The 19,808-nt window shown below is 37.9% G+C and overlaps 1 protein-coding gene across 6 annotated transcripts; it reads left to right on the top strand.

Moving 5' to 3' along the window:
• The first annotated feature begins 3,271 nt into the window (after positions 1-3,271).
• tom1 (target of myb1 membrane trafficking protein) lies at positions 3,272-17,375 on the top strand. Of its 6 annotated transcripts, none has more exons than XM_015390376.1 (14): positions 3,272-3,460; positions 8,253-8,337; positions 8,414-8,492; positions 8,587-8,736; positions 8,828-8,962; positions 9,065-9,199; positions 11,369-11,485; positions 11,698-11,828; positions 11,898-11,940; positions 12,024-12,153; positions 14,894-14,957; positions 16,463-16,526; positions 16,810-16,878; positions 17,250-17,375. In XM_015390376.1, exons 1-14 carry the CDS (start codon positions 3,409-3,411, stop codon positions 17,358-17,360), a joined length of 1,365 nt encoding a protein of 454 aa, XP_015245862.1. In that variant the 5' UTR covers positions 3,272-3,408; the 3' UTR covers positions 17,361-17,375. The 6 variants fall into 6 exon arrangements, with proteins under 6 accessions (XP_015245862.1, XP_015245861.1, XP_015245860.1 ...); XM_015390375.1 differs by having other exon boundaries at positions 11,695-11,828; positions 16,813-16,878; XM_015390374.1 differs by having other exon boundaries at positions 11,695-11,828.
• The last annotated feature ends 2,433 nt before the right edge of the window (positions 17,376-19,808 follow it).

Below are 19,808 nucleotides of genomic sequence, written 5' to 3'. Positions count from 1 at the left end.
TGTGAAAAATAACACTGATGGTTAATCAGGTACACATTTTTTTAACCTTACTTAGTAAATTTTAGAAAACAGTGATTAAAGATCCTAGATACTTGCTGTCTTGTTTGATTGTTCTTCATCATATCTATCTTTATAATGATGGTTTAGTTTAACAAAAAGAAATATTACAAGTGAAATTAAAACTAATCTGAAGTTAAGAAGTGAGAGCAGCTTGACAGATCTTCTTAAATGTGGACAACTATGTCACCTGCTGGTGTGAATAGTGAAGCGGCGTATGTCAGCTTTAAAAGTGACGCATGTTTTGCTGTGAGTCACTGTGTCTGAGTCATACTCTTACAAAATGATCAAACCCAACAGCTCTTTGACTCCCTCTCTGTAAGGAAGCAGGGCTGTCCCTGTGTTGCTTTTATAATGCTCTGTCTTGAATATTCTGTCCACGGATCTCTTGTTTTTCCCACTGGCAGTGTGACAGGAAGTTTTCTCTGCAGGCAGATGAGATCAGTTGGATCCCTGAGGGAAGATTTCACTTTCCCCTTTGGAACGTCAGTCGGCAGAGAGCAGCAGGCAACACAACTAGGAATGGAAAATTACTCAGCACCTTCTCATGGGAAAATACCTTTTCGGATTATGTCATGTTTTGAGTTCAAACATAAAGTTAATTTATTGGGATTTTATGTGATGGAAGAAGAAGTGAAAAAGCAGAAGGATAATGATATTGAATCCATGCTTTATCTTGCAATATAGGGAAAACTGAGAAGTGTTTCATCCATCTAGATGCATACCATTGAATCCAGATTTTTAGGAACCGCCTTTCACTCAAAAACATATTTCCCCGCATATTTTAAGATTTATGTCATTCTATGCATCATCCATCTTCTCCCTCTTATTCCTTGAGGTCAGTCCTTATCTCCAGCAGTCTATGGTCGAAAGGCGGGCTATCCTGGACAGGTCACCAGTCTGCTGCAGACAAAATTCACAATATAAACATTTTTTAACAGTCATATGTGTCCTGAAACATTTGTTTGAGGTTCACCAATGAAAATAAACCTTTGATGTCTGTTATTGCCTTTCCCCACCTCTTAGCTAATGTATGCTCAAAATGCTTTGTTTGAAAAGCATTCCCCTTATGATGTCATAAGGGGAAATAAGTTGTCAAGAGCTATCTGTAGCAGCCCATTGGTCAAGTTCCAGCCTTCATCTAATGTATTATTCCAACCCTCCTAGGCTATCTTTATGAACTGTGACTGGTTGTCATGGCTGCAGGTTGTCTGAGTATGGTCTTTGGGAAAGTCAAATCAGCTCCTCCAGAAGAGGTCTGAATGAGGTTTTTGGTACATACAGTAATCTAAGAGTAATTTTCCTGCACAAATGACAAAAGCATACTCTGGGGCATCATTGTTAATATATATATATATATATATTTTCAAATATATCATAATATTGTATCTTTAATAAAATACATTTACTCCAAATTAATACTAATCATTGTATTTGTTCCACAAGCATAAAGTTTATCTCTTGAATTGCATGATATTCAGGGTTACTTTAAGCAGTTTAAACAATAAACTGCATGTATTTGAAATAAACACATTCATTTGCATTAATTTTGAGTAAATACTGTTACAATACTCCATATATGATTATTTATTTGAAATAAATAAGCTATATTAAACTAATGAATGTGAATAATGTAAGGTTTATTTAACAGGTATGTTTTTTAAGTTATCTAAACAAAGTAAAAGGGCATTTTTTTATGTAATAAGATCACATTAATGTTATAATTTGAGTGAAAGGTTTTTAGTTGAATTGCACTCAGATATCTACCATTTTAGCACTTCTACCATCCTCTTCCTTTCATGTCATTTCCCAATTGAAACCAAGAACTGGTCCACCTTTGTTCTGATTGTTTATTAAGGTTTTTGTTTAGCTGGAAGTTAAAGGCCAAATATTCTGATGCTTCCAATACATTTACTTCTAGGAGTTACCTGTATTCAGAACCCTTCCATCTTCCAATCAGCTCAGAGTAGCTTTCATGTCGCTGGTAAAGAAAAAGCCACCCACACAGCATGACTTCCTCACATATTCTGGGGACGGCAGGTTCAGGGTGTTTTACATTGTTTTCTTATTCAGTTTTGATGTCATTTTAGAGTTTCCTCCTCCATGTGTTTGCAGTAAGCTACATAGCTTTCATGAAATATGAAGCAAAAGGAGTTTTGTTTGACTTTCTTAAAAAAAAACAAAAACAAAAACATTACGAAAACTCTTTTTTATGAAAAAAAAAAATAAAATTCCCCTCCTGGGCTGCTTTAGGCAGGTAGCCATGCTGGTAGATTTTCATCTGAACCGTATTTCCTTTACTTCAAAACCTGCTTGAACCAGCTCCACAGCTTTTTCTCTGACTTCTCTCCTGTGTTCCTCTGTCTTCATTAAGTCTCCATAGTTGCCCTGGGGCCCCCTGGTCTTCATGATACTGTTTGTTTACTAATCATTGCTAACAAACTGCTGAGACAATAAACAAAATACCTTTATGTTAAGAACAAACCACATACAGACTAACTACTCTTTTTGCACTGTTTGTTCTAGACCAAATTTACCAAGGGTCACAATGGTACGGGGCCAGTGTCTTTTTCATGAAAGCAAAGAACAACAAATGAAAAAAAGAATCAAAATCGACAGCACAATAGTTTGTTGTTTCACACATAAGCTGCATGTTGTGCGTCTGATCAAACAGGTGGAGACTATAATCAGTATGGCTGAAATGAAACTAAAACTGCAAAGGTAAGATATGAAATTAGTTATAGTGTCTTTGCCAGCACATATCATCATAAGTAATTAATTTACTGTTATGTCTTCAGTACAGAGGCCATTATAGTAGCCAGAACCAGTTCTATAGGGGCACTGACCCATTAAACCATGTTTAGGGACACCAGGATAATGGGGCCCAATGGGCCTACTTTTTTCCTAATCTGTGTTATGCTGTATTGTGTTCAAATAGATAATTGAATGAATAAATAGTGACACACCACTGCTTTGTTAGAATCTCTTTTGTGCTTTTATTTGAGGCCATCCTTTTCTACACTCTAAAATTTAGCTATTTTGCCCACTGTCTTAATTATCTAAAAAGAAAAAGATTGAAACCAGGCAAATCACCGATTAGAATAACAGCGCTGCACGCAAAATGTAAGGATGTTTAAACCCTTAACGTGAAACAGAAATCCAAGCAGCCGCCAGGGGGCGCAGTTACTTCGTATTAACAGTGTAATAGGGAGCATCTGATAGGGAGCAGGCTGCTTCCCCTTTAACGGCTGACGCACTTCGTGTCCCACTTTGGAGAAAGCAGCAGCAGCAGCAGCTGTGGGGCCGGAGGGGACGTCGGCGCTTCGCTGGACCCTCACACCGTCCACCATCATGGAGTTTCTGCTGGGGAACCCGTTCAGCTCGCCGGTGGGGCAGCGGATCGGTGAGCCTGTTTCAATTCAAAGCGGCTGAGATCCATAAGGGGCTCAGAAAACCTTCCGCCCGCAGCCTGCAAAGCCTCCTTTCATTCTGTTCCAGAGCCTGGTCTTATTTTAACATATGATGCGTTTAAGGCTCTGTTACATTATGATGAAGGGAAAAAAAATATCAGTTAAAATGCACGAACATGGATGAGGGAAAGCGGCTTACAGGCGTGACTGACGGCCTCAGCAGACAATGATCAGGCTCAATGGGTGGGGGGGCGGTGTTGGTAAAGCGATCGGTCTCTGTTGGGTCGGTTTTTAACCTGCAAACCCCCCCAACCACGTCTGACCCACATTATAGGAGGCTGCAGCTCATTTAAATCACACTGTTGTTCTTTTTTCTTTCTTTTTTAAAATCATTTATTACTAGAAGCACATTGACAGCTCCACTGCACTGAGATTATTTTCATTTAATAAATGTGAGATCCAGAAACTATTATTATGTCCTCATGTTGCAATTAGTGGGCTTTTTGTACCTTTATTTAAATCCTGCTAATATTAGATTTTTAAAGTAATACACTAGGATTATCCTTAGGAGAGAAAATGTAATCATATTCTGAGAAAAATGTAGTTTATTCCCCTTAATCAGAGAGTTATCAACATAGACTCAAGCTTTGTTTTCAATTTACCAGAAAACTCTCACTATAAGAGACAATTTGTGACTGTTTCTGCTTTTTTTGTTTAGATACAGTCACAAATTGTCTCTTTTATAGTGAGAGTTTTCTGCTTTTTTGTTGTTAGATATCATAGATCTGCTTTTTAAAGACCAAACTGGGAGGTGTTCATGCACAAGTGGGCACATTTGTGATTTTGCCCTGATTAGTGTTTCCCAGAATAATCTGATCTAGTTTGTCTCTGAGGAGCGAGACGATTCATCCAGGGTTTAGGAATCTGTTAGGTTTTATAATTATGTATATTTTATACAGGAAATAATTTATCCTTCATTTAAGCAACCAACTTAGAATACCCCCACAGAATGACGATATGGAACTGGGTTCAGAATAATAAAGCAAACTGCCTTTCCTATTGCAGACCAAAACAAATATTCTGTGGTATTTTGAAGGGTTTTCCTTCTTTTTTTTTTTTCTAATGGTCTGCACTTGTTCTGTTTCTTTTTCCTTACATTTCACCCACCTGTTTTGCATATATTTCAGTTTATCCCTGTTGAATTTAAGTCACTGTTTTCTGTTTCCTTATTGTGTGGTCACCTGCCTGTTGCTCCTTTATCCCTGCAAACCACAACAGTTCCAGTATATTGTGTTCATTTTTACCTATTAAAACAACTGCATTTATACCCTTTAAAGAGTGCTTCTTTAGCTTTATTTACTTGTACATTAAAAGCTATGAAAAGGAGGCCAAGGAGCATTACAATGAGCACCCAACAGGGCTGCGTAAAAATTTATTTTTATGCAGTTTAAGCAAAACCAAACACAACCTCTCGTTTAAACACATAAGAAATGTGCAGAAATAGCAACTACTCAGAGTCAATTTGCCATCTCATTGCTCACATTTATACACATGATTTGTCATTTTGTCTCCCATATAGTACTCATAACTCATTCACCAGCTATGTTAAACTCTTGTATTCTAGTTTATTTCCATGCAGATAAATGGCCCGTACTTATAAAGCACATTTTCAAGCCAGGAGACTTGATAAAAGAGCTTTACACTACATTCAGTCATTCACCGATTCACTGATCACACACCTTGGAAAACAAACTTATAGCCACAGTTGTGTTGCGGCTCACTGACCACCATCAGTAGGCAATGCGGGTGAAGCAAAATCCTGCATCAAATGCCACTGTCACTAAAGATAAATGAAATATTAACTAAATACGGGGCAACATACACCTCACACAATGTATTTACATTGACCAGTGAGTGAGTTACAATTTATTACTTAAAGTAATTTGTGGTCAAAGTGGGTTAAAACCATTCCCAGGATGGATCCTTTTAGAAATAACCAATTTTTGCCCAAAATTATATAATTGTTGGAAAATCAAACAATAAAAAAACTTAGAGACATTCAAAGTTCATCCCAATGATGTCTAACATCGAGATTAAGTCATTATTTCCACGTGTGTCAGTGAGCGATTGCTTTAAAACTCCTTTGAAGCAAAGACGTTAGAGATTGTCGTTAGCATCTGATTGTAGCTATTTGCATAATCGAGGCAGTTAAATCCAGCCATGTTAACAGAGAACTCAGACCCTTCTTTTGACTCAGAAATTTCTGAAAGATTACCAACATTTTAAATTGAACATGAATCTATCCGGATTGAAGGTTAAAAGATCTCAAGGTTAATGCTGAGCAGCTTTCCGGCCTTCCTGTTATCTACTGAAATCGACTCTGGGTCGCTTTGTTCCTTAGCCAAATCTGTGCATTTAATGTGGCATGGCAGATGGCTCCTTTTTGTAGAATTAACTTAAAAGTTATGTTTTTGAAGTACAAAAATAGTGGGTTGGGTTTGAAGCTAAAACCTTCTTTCCCCACTGTGACACCATGCAGGTGACACACCGTTTTTAGATATCTGACATCTTATTAAACAACTCAATTAGACTAACAATAGCTGACTTTGAGTCTCCCTCCCTCAGTTACTCACTAAAAGTGTTGTGGTTAACCCAACCAGATAGTACTTAGCTATAGCATGTTTATTGTTTGGGGGAAAAAAAGTTTTTATTTAGCTAGTTTGCCTTCTCCAAACTTCAAATATGATGCTTTTTGGCATCAACCTGAGCTCTCTGCATCTACAGTTTAGTTTGGGTCAACATTTCAGAAAATACAGAAAGATTTAGCTACATAAACACAGGAAACTTAACACAACAAAGCTGTATTCTTCCCTTTCTCTTGTTCTGGTAAATTACATTATTTTTATCAGAATTAGTTAATTAATTTATCAGTTTTAATTATTACCATGAATAAAGAAAAGTCATTAAATGTTATAAGGGTAATACTTTATAAAAAAAATGCGATTAACTACTAGAGGACGTCGAGGGAACTAATGGGGAACCAATAGGTAGTTAATAAAGTCGTAGGGAAGTCATATTAAAATGTCAAATCATTCTGGCTTAAACATGTATATAAATGTACTATTTATCAGACCATAATGTCCCAAAAGTAAGAAAATGTATATTTTGTTTTCATTATCTTATGCAGGCCAGTTACTTATACGTCAGCTTGAAGACCTAAATTCGGCCAATCATATATCAACGCTCATCTGTCAATCATATTTTTCAGTCATAGCATCTTGATTCATATGTTGCAGCTAATATATGCAACGGTTGAAATAAGAAATAAGAATAATTTCCTTTCCCATTGAGTTCCGTCTCAGTGTTCACGGGGATGGATGTCTGTGTCTTCAGCAGGCGTAGAGCTAACAGAACTGGTAGCGTTGCGAGGCAAGGGCTCAAACATGTACGGCTGTAAGCCTTCTACACCAAACCAAGCTTCTGCCACCCTGGCGTCCTCTTCCACAACATCTTCGTCCCCACTTTACTCCTCTAAATAAAAAATGGATGACGGAGGAGACTCATCTACTGCCTCTGACACAAGACTCTCCTCCTCTTGCATGTTGCCGCTGTCCATAGTGTTTCTTGACAGTGGCGTTGCTAAGTCACCAATTTAGTGCTACTTGGTCCCAATGTAATTTCCCATTGGGAACCTACTAGCACTAAGTTGCTAACTGTTTAGCAAGATGCTTCCAAGAAACCGGCCACAATCAAACATGCTTGCGAACCTTCTACCACAACAATCCCGCCCCTTTTGATAAACGACCAATCACATTCACTTTATTCACTCCTGTAAAGTCGGGCACCACTCGGGAGAATTCAGAAATGCAACGGTTGGTACAGCCGTTTCCCTACGACTTTAGTAGTTAACACGTAATTACTGGGCAACACCCAGCCAAGCCGCATTACAGGCCCAATGCTCAGTTACCTGGGTAACACAGAGTAACTAATAAGAAACAAAAGTATAGTTACCAAGGAAACAAAGAGTTACTAATCAGGAGCTAGGATGCGGTTTCCAAAGAAATAAAAAATAACTAAAAAGGATCGAAAGGGTAGTTATCAAAAAAAACGATGAGTAAATAATAACTAACTAAAGGATAGTTGCAGAGGGAACACAAGGGAACTAATCAGGAACTAATGGGTAGTTACCTAGGACAGAGGAACTGGTCAGGAGCTAATAAGTAGTTACCAAGGAAACTAATTAGGAAATAATGGGTTGTTAAATCAGGCTGGCTAATTAAGCAGTGGTTAATTACTGCAAAAACAGAGTAGATATTCTTTAATGTTGGTTCTAAATAAAGACTTGCAAAAAAATGGTTTCCTGTTGATAACTTATTTATTTGGTCATGTCTTTTAGAATAGAATAGAAAAGAGAAAATCCCTTTAATTTCCAACAATGAGGGATATTCTGGTGTTTACAGCAGGAAAAATTATAAATATTATTGTTCAGCTACTATTTTTATGGAGTCAAGCAGTTGCTAGGGAACTAGTTATTACCTAATTAGTACCTAATTATTAGCTAATGTTTATGTTTAGGCCTACCCTGAAGTACAGTGAAACAACCCATTAGTTCCTGATTAGTTCCCTGGATCTAGTAGTTAATTGAATTTTGTGTACCTCATTGTAAAGTGTTACAGTTTTAAGCTCAGTTAAAACATCTGACCACCTATTAATTATTTAAAGGAAAAAATGTAATCAATCTATCATGAAAGACTAAATTGCCTAAATTTCTTTTTCATTTTACAGAGCGTGCCACTAACTCCAGTTTACCATCCGAAGACTGGGAGCTAAACATGGAAATCTGTGACATTATCAACAGCTCAGAGGAAGGGTGTGTGTTATCTGTCATCTTTTCAAATATGTCCCTCCCTGCAGCTCACATGTTTGTTGCAAACTGTGATTAACAGGCCCAGAGATGCAGTCAGAGCCATAAAAAAGAGGATTCTCGCAAACAAGAACTTCAAGGAAATCATGTTTGCTCTTACTGTGAGTATTGGTTCTGTTTATCACTGGGAAATCTAAGAATTGAAGTCTTCTGGCATTTTTTTCTTTGTTTTCCTCATCGTCTCTCTGACTGCAGGTCCTTGAGACCTGCGTGAAGAACTGCGGCTACAGATTTCACATCCTGGTGACGACGCGTGACTTCGTGGAAGGGGTTCTGTTACGCTCCATCATTCCGAGGAACAACCCTCCGCAGGTTGTGCATGACAGAGTCCTCGCCATCATACAGGTGGGGCTGAAGCTGCAGCAGAGCAAAACAAAAGGGCCCAGCCTTTTTCTCCTCATTGTCTGTCAGTAATTTGTGGTTTTCACTCATTAAGGCGTGGGCAGACGCATTCCGCAGCTCACCCGACCTGACAGGCGTGGTGTCAGTGTATGAAGACCTGCGAAGGAAGGGACTGGAGTTCCCCGTGGCTCAGCTCGATGGCTACTCGTCGACTGAAGCTCCAAAAAAGGTGCCGGCAGTGTTGTGTGCACTTTGGTTTCACACCTTAGTGCTTCCTCTTGTCTTTGCTCATTCCTTTCTCTTGTCTTCCCACTGCCTGTCTGTGAGGCAGCATTTACCCAGGAATGGGCCTACTGTTACTACTTTACCTGCTATGCGCCTGTCTTCTAAACCTCCTCTCATCCCAGCTCACACCTCTGAGCTCAAATTGGCCCTGGAGGGAACCGGTGCCTTCACTCCTAGCCAGGTGATGCAGATAGAAGATGATCTCCAAACTTCAGTCCACTCCTACAAGTTGCCTTTCTTTGTGCTGATTAACAACTGCTTATCATTTCTATTTCCCATGTTGTCCTTTAACTTTTAACTATTTAATTTTTCTTTAAAGATTAGAGATGAAAATTCGTTTTTGTTGATTTTTGATCACTGCTCTTCTAGAACCCAGCCCCTCCACTTCATATTTTTCACATAAGTAATAAGTATATGTAAAAAAAAAAAGGCTGGTTCTTTTCACTTCTTTAACAAGAGCACCGAATTGACAGGGTGTACGAATACAGAAAATAGTATTTGGGTGAGGAAGAAGATATTCTGCAAGAATAACTAGAACAGTTTTGAGGCTCAGGGGGCAGCAGTTTGCCCTTAAACGGGTGAGTTGCTGGTTCCAGCCCCCGCTTTAACCATCTCAGGTGTCTTTTGGCAAGAAACTTCCCGCCTTTCGTTCTTTTGTCTTTAGACGTAGTTTCCATCTCTTTCTGTTCTGGTTTGAGATGCTGCAAAGACTTGTTAAGTGGGGCTTTGCTTTATAGCTGCACAGGTTGTTTTTTAATTTATTAACTTAAATAACTCTTCATAAACTGTCCAAGTCAAATGTGGGAAATTGTTTGAATTTGTGTGTAGCACAAAGACAGAAGTGAACAAAATAATCTGCACAGATCTGCTCACCCTGCCTAGTCAGAGCCTCTATACGCACTCAGTGTGATATAAAGAAAATGGTTGAAAAGTCGTACGCAACCAGTTTGAGGCGGCCTTAACCCTCCTGGTTCCTGCTAACAGCTAAGCAGTGGCATTTTGGAACAGCTTCAGTTTATTGAGAGATTGCTTTGAAGCTCCAGAAAGACCAATACAGTAGTCTATATAACAAGAAAAGGGTTAGATGAACAGATATATATAGAAGTGTATCATCTGCATATGAACAATAGGTAACACCTTGGTGTCCTATTATCAAATAGATGATTCATTTATACAACTGAATAAAAGAGAACCAGGAATGGATCTTTGTCTAACACCATAGTCTATATTTTATCTAAGATCAAACAAAATAACTAAGATCGGATTATTACCCTGCACCTAATAACTCCGATATCAGCATACTGATTAAAACACATCTCTCGCTAAAGTTTATCCAAACTGTTGGCTAATAATAAATCGGCCAGTTGCTTTGATACCTTGTTCATTATTGTGTTTTTAGTTTTATGCTAATATCATATCTGGTTGGTATCAGTATCAGTCAGTTCTCAAAGGTGCGATATCGGTATCGTTTAAAGATGTACTAAGGTCAACGAGAAGTACGTCTGAAAACGAGTATTCAGATCTTAACAACTCTAATCAGTGCAGTTTCTTTGCTATGATCCAATCTAAATGCAGACTGGAAAATGTAAAATAAATTAGGTAATAAGTAAGTATGAATTTACTTATTTATCATACAAAGAAAAAAATAATTATTCTTAATAGAACATTTCTGGCACACATTGGTGGCAACTTTTTAATCGGTAGGTGGTTGTTGAGTTTCAAAAAAGTATACCGCCCACTAGTGGCCTGCCATGGAAGTTACACCATTTCTATTGTACACAAAGTTGGTAAATATACTGTCATGCAGATGCAGTAATAGAATAATAATCCAATTTTCAATAGATCATTTTCATGCGCATGGAACCTAACTTTAGAGATTTCCAGGACTGACAATACTTCCTAATCCAGAAAGAGATGAAGAAATGTTCAGTTGAAAAGGGCAAAACACAACAGCTTTTACTGTAAAATCTCCAGCTCCCTGTTATCTTGTAGAATCTCCATGTTTAAAGTGGCAGCCTAATAGAGCAGCAAACATTTCTTGTAGTATTATTCGTTCAGAACTTAAAGCTGCAGGGAACATGCAGTTTTCCTTTTAGACACTTGGTACAGCTTTTGTGTTTCCTCTGACATCCCTTTCAAACATTTTACTGATACTGAAAATAACTTACTTTGAATGTTACAACCTAACATAGTGGGGGTCTAGATATGCTACATTCACTGGTTGGATAAAAAACTAAGATTTATCTAAACTGTGTGTCCAGAATTGATGGAGCTATTAATATGATTTTGATTTCTTGCAACATCTCTACTTAGAGGTCGGTTTGTTTACTGAATATTTCCAATGTTGCAGATAAAGATGCTAAAGACGGAGCTGGGAGTGGTGCGTTGCAACCTCTCCACCATGTCAGAGATGATGAGCCAGCTGGATCCAGTCACAGTCAAACAAGCAGACATGGAGCTGCTGGAGGTAAAACTTCCTCTGTCACACAGTAAATGTGAGCCTCATGGCATCGACAGTCTTTGTTCTTAGTGCTCCAGGAAAGGGATTTCCTTCCTCTCTTGTTGCTTGACTCTGTGTTGCCCTTAACTGATCTAGCACTTTATGCGTTTTTGTGTTGCATCTGGCCCTTCAATCCCCTCCCCACCCACACATGCTTTGTCTTATTGTGTCATTAGCAGTTGTACACTGTATGTAAGGAAATGCAAGACAGGATCGTGAAGATCATCCCTAGACTCAGTGAGGAGAATCTGATCGAGGAGTTACTGGCCACCAACGACGAAATGAACACCGCCTTCACTCGCTACCACAGGTAACCACATCATTAGTAACACCAAACGTCAGTGAATCGCAGGTGGGTGATTATTTTTTCTGTTTACAGGTTTGAAAGGAGATTAACAAATGGGCAAAGCTCAGAGCAGAAGGTAAAGAGCAGCCACGCATTCAAATTAGTGTAAATTTACTGTCATAAGGTTTGATTTTAAACTTTTCCTCTGATCTGTTTCAGAGCCCCTCTTATGTGAACCTGTCGGATTTCGATTCACCTATCAGCCAATCAGGGTTAACTTCAGTTAAAAGCGACAGCTCCCTCAGTCTGTCTAAGCCGGACAGTTTGTCCAGTCAGTTGGCTAAACTGAGTGAGTGCTCTTTTTTATCAATGTAGCTCTCCGTGTGACACTCCTTACTACGTAAACATGGTACCCAGATTATTCATAAAGTAGTGAAATTTATAAATCGTTTTGTTTTTGTTTTAAAATGCCACCAACACCCACAAATGTTGCCTGTTGCTTCATGTAAAAAAAAAAAAAAAAATCTGCTGGTTTCAGTTCATCTTTTTGGGGATTTTTTCATAAAATAATAAGTCAAATGTGTAAAAAACCTTTTTATTCCAGTAGTTAAACTCATCTAAATCATTGTCCTGTGGAAGAATGATACAAACCCACACCCGATTGACATCCGAAATGTGTGTTGTTTAAACTCTGCATCTATTAAATTACATTGAAGTGAACATGGTGTGCAAAGCCTGCTAGCAATTCCCTTGCGTCTGCATTACTGAAAGTACCTATGCATTTCTTAGTTACCTACTTAATTTCAATTAATGGGCTTTTTCCTCACTTAAGTTTCTTATAAAATGTAAGTTTCATGATAAAAATGACCTATATCGCTTTGTTTTCAATCACCCCCTCCGGAAGGTGACCTTAAATTAAAGGGCGACGAAATTTAAGCTGTAAAATAATCATGTTTCACAACAAAAAATGAAAATTTAAAGGTATACTATGCAACCGGTGTTGATTTTCCAGCGAGGCTCCCCCCACAGGGCGAAAGTAAAAGTGCACTGTCGTAAATATGCTCAGCTGTTCTCCTGGTTTCTCCATCAAGCCAGGCACGGTTGTTTTGAGCTCTGTCCAGAGCCCTTTTCCTCTTGCTTACCTGCTCCGACATGGGCTTTCGCTGTTTTCTCGCTGGTTCTGCCATGATAAATGCACAAATATCGCCACTGCGCTACCAACGAGCATGCCTTTCACTGGGGGCGTGCAGCAGTTCTCGCCGTAAAGCAAGACCGACTCTCGCAATGCACGAGACTTCTGAGCCTGTGGGTGCGGGCCGAGGGCTCCTGCAATTGCAATACGGTATTTCCCCTGCAGACCACCAGGGCGGCCGAGAAAACCTTTGTTCGACCTGAAATGACTCATTTAATCATCCAAAACGTTATTCAAAACACATCAATTAACTGAAAAATGTTGCATAGTATGCCTTTAACTAAGTATTTGTGGCTGGTAATATCCCACGGTGGGCTAGTTTATCAGTTATGAGTAGACATCTAAGAACAAAAAGTGATTAATGGATGTCAGTCTGAGTTGTGGAATAAAAAACTAATTTGGTGAAAGAAATCCAGATTTTTACAAAGATTAAATACTCAAAATCCAAAAATGTTTCCATTGTGAGATCTAGGGCTGCACTAACGATTGTTTTGAAAATCGATTAATCTGTCGATTTTTTCGATGAATAATCAGATAACCAATGGCTCCTTAAAGAGTTTTTTTTTTTTTTACAATATTAAACCAGGTAAAAGTAAAACTTTTAAACTCGAGGAGTTCTGTATAGAGCAGAGTTCATGGATTAGCGGACCATGGTCCGGATCCAGACCCACCTGCTGGCTAATCTGGACCCAACCTGATTTAAAACATTTGTGAATAACAGCATGTTGTCTGACCACAGTGTCTAACTTCACTTGGCGTTGCTTCTCCTGTTATTATGGTAAAGCCCTCTGGAGCGTCCGGCATCACTTGATACAAATGAGCCAATGAGCTGCTGTCAGTCTGGGTTGCTGCTGCTGGCACTTTTAGACACAGCAGGTAAACCTGTGGCAAGCCGGGCGATGGGAAAGAAGGAGAAGACGAAGAGAAAAAGAGAGCAGAGAAAGTGTTGACTGCTGGAAGAACTTTGGGTAACTGGCGAAAGAAATGGTGTTGCCAGAGATGACCCTGCACATTTAGAGTATGTTTGGCTCAACCTGCTGCTGTGAAGCAGGATTCTCCACCATGAACAGAATCAAAAATAAATATGAATCCAGGCTCAAAGTGAGCACCTTGATATGTGCTTGAGGACGGTTTGTCTCACTTTCAAACCCAGGTTTAAAGCCTTGCAGGGCTGCATAAAGCCCACTGCTCTCATTAAGACTGAAAAAAGAAAGAAAACAAACGGTGACTTCAGTTGTTTTATAGAATATGTGAATCAGGAAATTGTCTATATACCAAACGGAACGACTGTTGTAAATAATGTTCTATTTGTTTTTTTTTATTTTTTTATTTTTTTTATTTAAAAATTCAATGTATAACATGGATGCATAAACACCTCATTTTATTTCAGTGTTAAATTCTGTTTAAAGTAAGATTATAATTAAAAACGTCTCTGGACCTTTACTGGTTGATGATTTTCCACTGATTTTGAAATGGTTACCTCTGGTATAGAGCATTTTTATACATGTTTTTAGAATTTTGATATAATTACTGCTCTAAGTGGGTTGCTTCATCAGCTGAAGGCAAATTTTACAGTCTCTATACTCCAGTTAACGATTAATCGATTCCTAAATTCGTTGACGATTATTTCAATAATCGATTAATCACGGTTAATCCGATTAATGTTTCAGCCCTAGTGAGATTATATTATTAAAATAAAGGCAACATTTGTTTTTGTAGTTCTTTACACATTCTTTCCAGTAGTGGATATGAAATATAATATAAAAGGTAATTTGCTTGACATTTTTTTGTTGTTCAGTAAAATAGTTTGTTTGTTGGGTTCACTATTAATCCCTGTTAATAGTAACTGTTTCAGCCCTTAACACTTTTTTTGTTCTGTTCCTATTTTCACTCACAGGTACAAGTGAATCAGATGACGTGTTATCACAGAAAATAAACATCTCAAGCCAACAAAGACTGAGGTAAAAAAAAAAATAAAAATCAGCAGTAGATTAATGAGCATTAAATTATACAAAAAAACATAATTTTGTTTCCAATCTCTGATTATTATTTTCGACATGACTCTTATGATTTTAGCTCATTCAAATTTTATTATAAGATTATATAATAACAGGAGAAGACAAAAAAACGAAATGGTCAAAGCATAAACAAATTTAATTGATTTTAGCATCTTTTATTGGGTCTTAGTGATGTGGCTAGAAACACCAACAGAGCATTGTTAGAGTTTTTTCTAAATTTTCTAATCTGTGTTTTCTCAGGGTTTTTTTTTCTGACTTTTTTGCACTGACACTTTACTGTTACTTTGATTAAGTTGTGTTCTCTCTGTAACAGCTTCCAGAATTACAGGTTTTTCTTAAGGTGTGAATAAATAATAATGCCTTTACAGATGAGAAAAGATGGATTTCTGAAAATATATGAAGTCTGCCTGAAGGTCAGACATGTAATAAATACTATGGAGCTAAATTTGGCTCAATTTTCACAAATACACATATGTGATTCATACATGCACAGGACAAACTCCACAAACACACAGCACGATTCACGCAAGCACAAAAAAATCCATACACACACAGTGTGCTTGGATGTAAGGAGTGCGGAGACAGAGGAAAATCTATGGAATGCGTATAACTAAGGGTATGCTGGCCTGATGCGATATGCTGAGCTGACATACCGCATCATGGAGTAGTTTCTTGTGATTGGCTTACACAAGGGAGCTCTATGATTGGTTGCAAACCATCCCCTATATAAAAAACTGCGTTTTTGTATTGAGGCACGTCAGGAGAGTCTCAAAAATCCACAAATGCAGTGAAGTTTAAAGACCACTGCTACTTTGTAATTTAATTTCTAATTGTTGTGGACCAAAAATACTTTGGTGAATCATGTACTGTGTATGTGTGAATCTTGTATGCTTGCAGGAATCGTGCTTTGTGTGTGTGTGTGTGTGTGTGTGTGTGTGTGGAGCTTGTACTGTGTGTGTGGATTGTTTTGTGCTTGCGTGAATCATTCTTTGTGTGTGGAGCTGGTCCTGTGCATGTAAGAATCACATATTTGCATCTGTGAAAATTGAGACTGATTTAGCTCCATAAATACTGATACAAGCAATTTTCATTAAAACACATACATGGCTACTCTCCACATTTTTAAAGTTCTTAAGGTGGAGATTTAATACTATAAAGCCAGTGTTGCCAAAGCATTTTATTCAAAAACATTAAGAAAATCACCCAATTCCGATGCATCTCTAGTTAAAACTGTTCACCTAAGAAAAGAGTCATCCATCAGTAGCTTCCAATTAAATGTTTCTTGAGTTATCAAACTGGAGAAAAGAAAAAAGAAATCACTCTTTTCAAGACAGAAACCTTTTCCTTCATTCATAACTGTGTAACCAACAAAAGGTTTATCTTAGGTTCAACTTTGCTCTTTTGACTTTCCATGGCAGGTGATTAATTTGCAAATCTTGTGTTTCCAGTGATATGAACGAAGTGGACGGTCTGGCTCAAGCCCAGGATAGCACTTTACAAAACACTGGATTGGTAAGAAGAGACACTGGCATCTGGCATTTATACAAATTAAGAAGTTTAGTCACATGATTGAACTTATAGTCTGACATGGGACTTTTGAACATGTGGGAGTCAAAATGGAAACTCCTTAAGATTATAAAAATATTTGACTTGAAGTGAGGTTTTAATGTTACAGAGATGCACAGTATTTGTATAAGGATGTAAAAAACATGTGAGCACATGAGGTGGCACCTATGAGGAGGAATAGCTATTTCTCTCTGTTTCCTTTTCATTGAACTTTGTGTGTGCGTGCAAGAAGGATGAGAGTCCCGCCTCGACCCACAGCTCTTCACCAAAGTTAGATTGGATGATTAAAAGGGGAATGGTGGGTCTGACTGCACAGCCAGTGTGTAAATGCTTGCTTTTTTGTCCCTGCAGTTCTGCGGTTTCACACATGTTGTGTTTTGGGTTCCTTTCTGTTTGGGTTAATCAGGATTTGAGATCAACCATAGTTTTCTCTGCATGTTGGTGTTGAATTCTGAGGGCATGACTGTGTTCTTTGAAAGTGTTGAGCCAAAGTTATTATTTTTTATTTTTCTCACTTCTTGAGATTTCTCCATTCATTGCTTTGTTTAGCAGTTTTATTTTCCCGTTTGTTTACTTTTGGGCTTGTTTACGGTGGTTTGGTGGCACGTTAATATCATTGTTTCACTTCCAGCCCTCCTGCCAAAGCCTGAGCTTTACTTTCTTTTTCAGATTCCCATCAACCAGTCCAACGTCATGGATGATATAGAGAAATGGCTCTCATTAGAAGATGAGGTTAGTAAAAGGACTTTATGTTCCATGCCTTTTCCAATAAAATTTTAATATTTAAAACACACAGTGTTCTCTAAACCACTATTGGGTCAAGCTTCTTTTAAAAATACGTTTTCCATTAAAGACTGAGCTGTTTTATTTTGAAAGGTCAAGGCAGGGCCTTTATTCCTGTGAACTGGGCTGACAAGCATGGTGGTGGTAGCATCATAGACTGCTCCAATATGCAAAGCTGATGTGCCGATAAAAACCAAACAACTTTAAATTCTTCTTTTTAAACTGTTTAAGTTAAGAGTTAACTTTCTAACTTACTAAACACACCTAGTGAAATGTGTTTCTACCAATCTTTTTGTGTGCATTTTGAAGTATTACATTAGAGAGATTCAATGGAAACAGCAAATTTCGAATCAACTGACTAGATTTCGTGAAAAGGTTTCTGCCGTCGCTTGAGTTAGTTTTTGATCTTTTCTAAAAAAAAAAACTAAAAAACTATATATATATATATATATATATATATATATATATATATATATATATATATATATATATATATATATATATATGCACTAAAGTGGAGATGGATACAAAATTGTTGAATGAGTTCTGACCCATCGTCTCTCATGACTGAGTTGTTTCCCCTGAATGCTAGCACTAGAATCACTCTTCTCCATCTACATCTCCGGATGTGTGTACCATTGCTAATGCTAGTTGACATGATGAAGGATGTGTAGCATCCCCGATTGCAACACATTTATTACAATTCTGGTCCATTACTGATCAGTGGTTCACGCTAGCTTTCTACCTCTACTTCCTGTTTACTACAGGGAAGGGATGACATCACGCTTTGCATCGCCTGGTTAATACTTTCCAACGGATGGAAAGCTGTCTCGTTAGCATTAGGAAAGGAGTTCCTGATTTAATTTATTGTAACTTTCTTTTTCCAGATGCTTGCATGGTAAAAGAAAAAAAAAATATTTTGCTCAAGTTTGAACAAAATGTGTGTTTAGAAAATCTTCTCATCAACTCTTTATTGAGCCGATTATCGTCTTACTTGCTATCCCTGGTACAGATTTTAATAAAGCCTTAAAATGACTTTAGTATTTCTTAATTATGATCTCACACTTAATTGAGGTACATCATTTCAGTAGGGGAAAAATTCCCATCTAAAGATATACGTAGCTTATCTTCAACTTAATTATTGCAGAAAAGCAAGCAAGTGAAAACAAAGCCCAGACAAACTCAGGATACTTTAAATAATTAAGGCATTTTGCATGATCAGCAAACATTAAGGCAAAAACAATGGATACATTTGTCTCACATAATGTTAGTACTGAGTTAATATTTAAGTCATTTCAAGGCAAACATTAAAAAAAGAGCAGAAATGATCATGGACAAGACCACTTTTTGGTTTTTTAAAAAGATTTAACTCTGTTCCTTCCTCTACATTTGTCTCTGAATTGCATTTCCCGTCTTTTATGAAACATTTTTTTAACAAAACGTCCATATCAGCTATGCCTGGCTAATGCTAAATCCTGGGTAGTATTTTCAGAGTTTTGTTTTACTTCTGGACTAATCTAAATTCCTGATTGGTCTGTTGCTAACAAGCCTATAGGACTGACTGGCAAGTGGCATCACATTATTTAGTGACACATCAACCATAAACAGTCAACTGCTTTAGGAACATTAAAGGTTACTGAAACACTTATTTTATTGATGTTTTATTAAACCAATCAACATCATCTTTTTCTGTTGAACCACTAACCCAGATTACAAAATATTTTTCTTATTCTACCCGTTATAAAGGAAGATGAAGATTTCTGCAGCAAAGGCTGACATTTTAGGGTCGCGACCTCTCCATAGCAACAATTAGACATCATCTTCAAGCTGTGATGCTATTAAAAACTGATTTCTCTGCCTTTCACTAAATGTGGAATTTGTTAAACTCCCATAGGATTTTAACTGAGCCTTAGTTCACCAAAAAACTCTCGATGTTAGTGTGACAAATTCAATTTAGTTTATTTATACAGCGGCAATTCACAACGCGTCACTTCAAGGCCCTTTACAACTCAACCAGATGATACAGTCAAATTGATTCAAAGTTTTCTATCTAAGGAAAACCAGCTGATTGCATCGACTCATTGACTCGGAGGCAATCCCTCACTCTACGCATGCTTGTAGCAACATTGCAGAGGAAAAACTTCCTTTTAACAGGAAGAAACCTCCAGCAGAACCAGGCTCAGTGTGAGCGGCCATCTGCTGAGGCCGGCTGGGGTTCAAGGAGACAGGAGCAGAGATACAGAAAGAAGCACATAAACAAAAGGCAACTGTAAAGCAGCTCCAAAGGCGGCCGCGTCCAGGAAACACACAGCAAGGCAGACGAGCTCCGAGCCAGCTCCCATGTCCGAGGATGAAATGAGCACATGTAGCCAGTCACAGTCAGAGGAATGAATATGCAGAAAAACTTTGGCACCTTAGAAGAGCTGTGATGCTTTGGGCCTGGTT

Source organism: Cyprinodon variegatus, unplaced genomic scaffold (genome assembly GCF_000732505.1).
Source record: "Cyprinodon variegatus isolate N-32 unplaced genomic scaffold, C_variegatus-1.0 Scaffold495, whole genome shotgun sequence".
Lineage (NCBI taxonomy): Eukaryota > Metazoa > Chordata > Actinopteri > Cyprinodontiformes > Cyprinodontidae > Cyprinodon > Cyprinodon variegatus.
Note: the sequence above shows the minus strand (reverse complement) of the source record. Positions and strands in the feature narration are given on the sequence as shown.

Coding starts and splice junctions, on each gene's coding strand:
- tom1 (XM_015390374.1), top strand. CDS start 3,409: ATGGAGTTTCTGCTGGGGAACCCGTTCAGCTCGCCGGTGGGGCAGCGG. Junction 8,737..8,827: donor GAGTCCTCGCCATCATACAG/GTGGGGCTGAAG, acceptor TCACTCATTAAG/GCGTGGGCAGACGCATTCCG. Junction 14,958..16,462: donor TCAAGCCAACAAAGACTGAG/GTAAAAAAAAAA, acceptor TTGTGTTTCCAG/TGATATGAACGAAGTGGACG.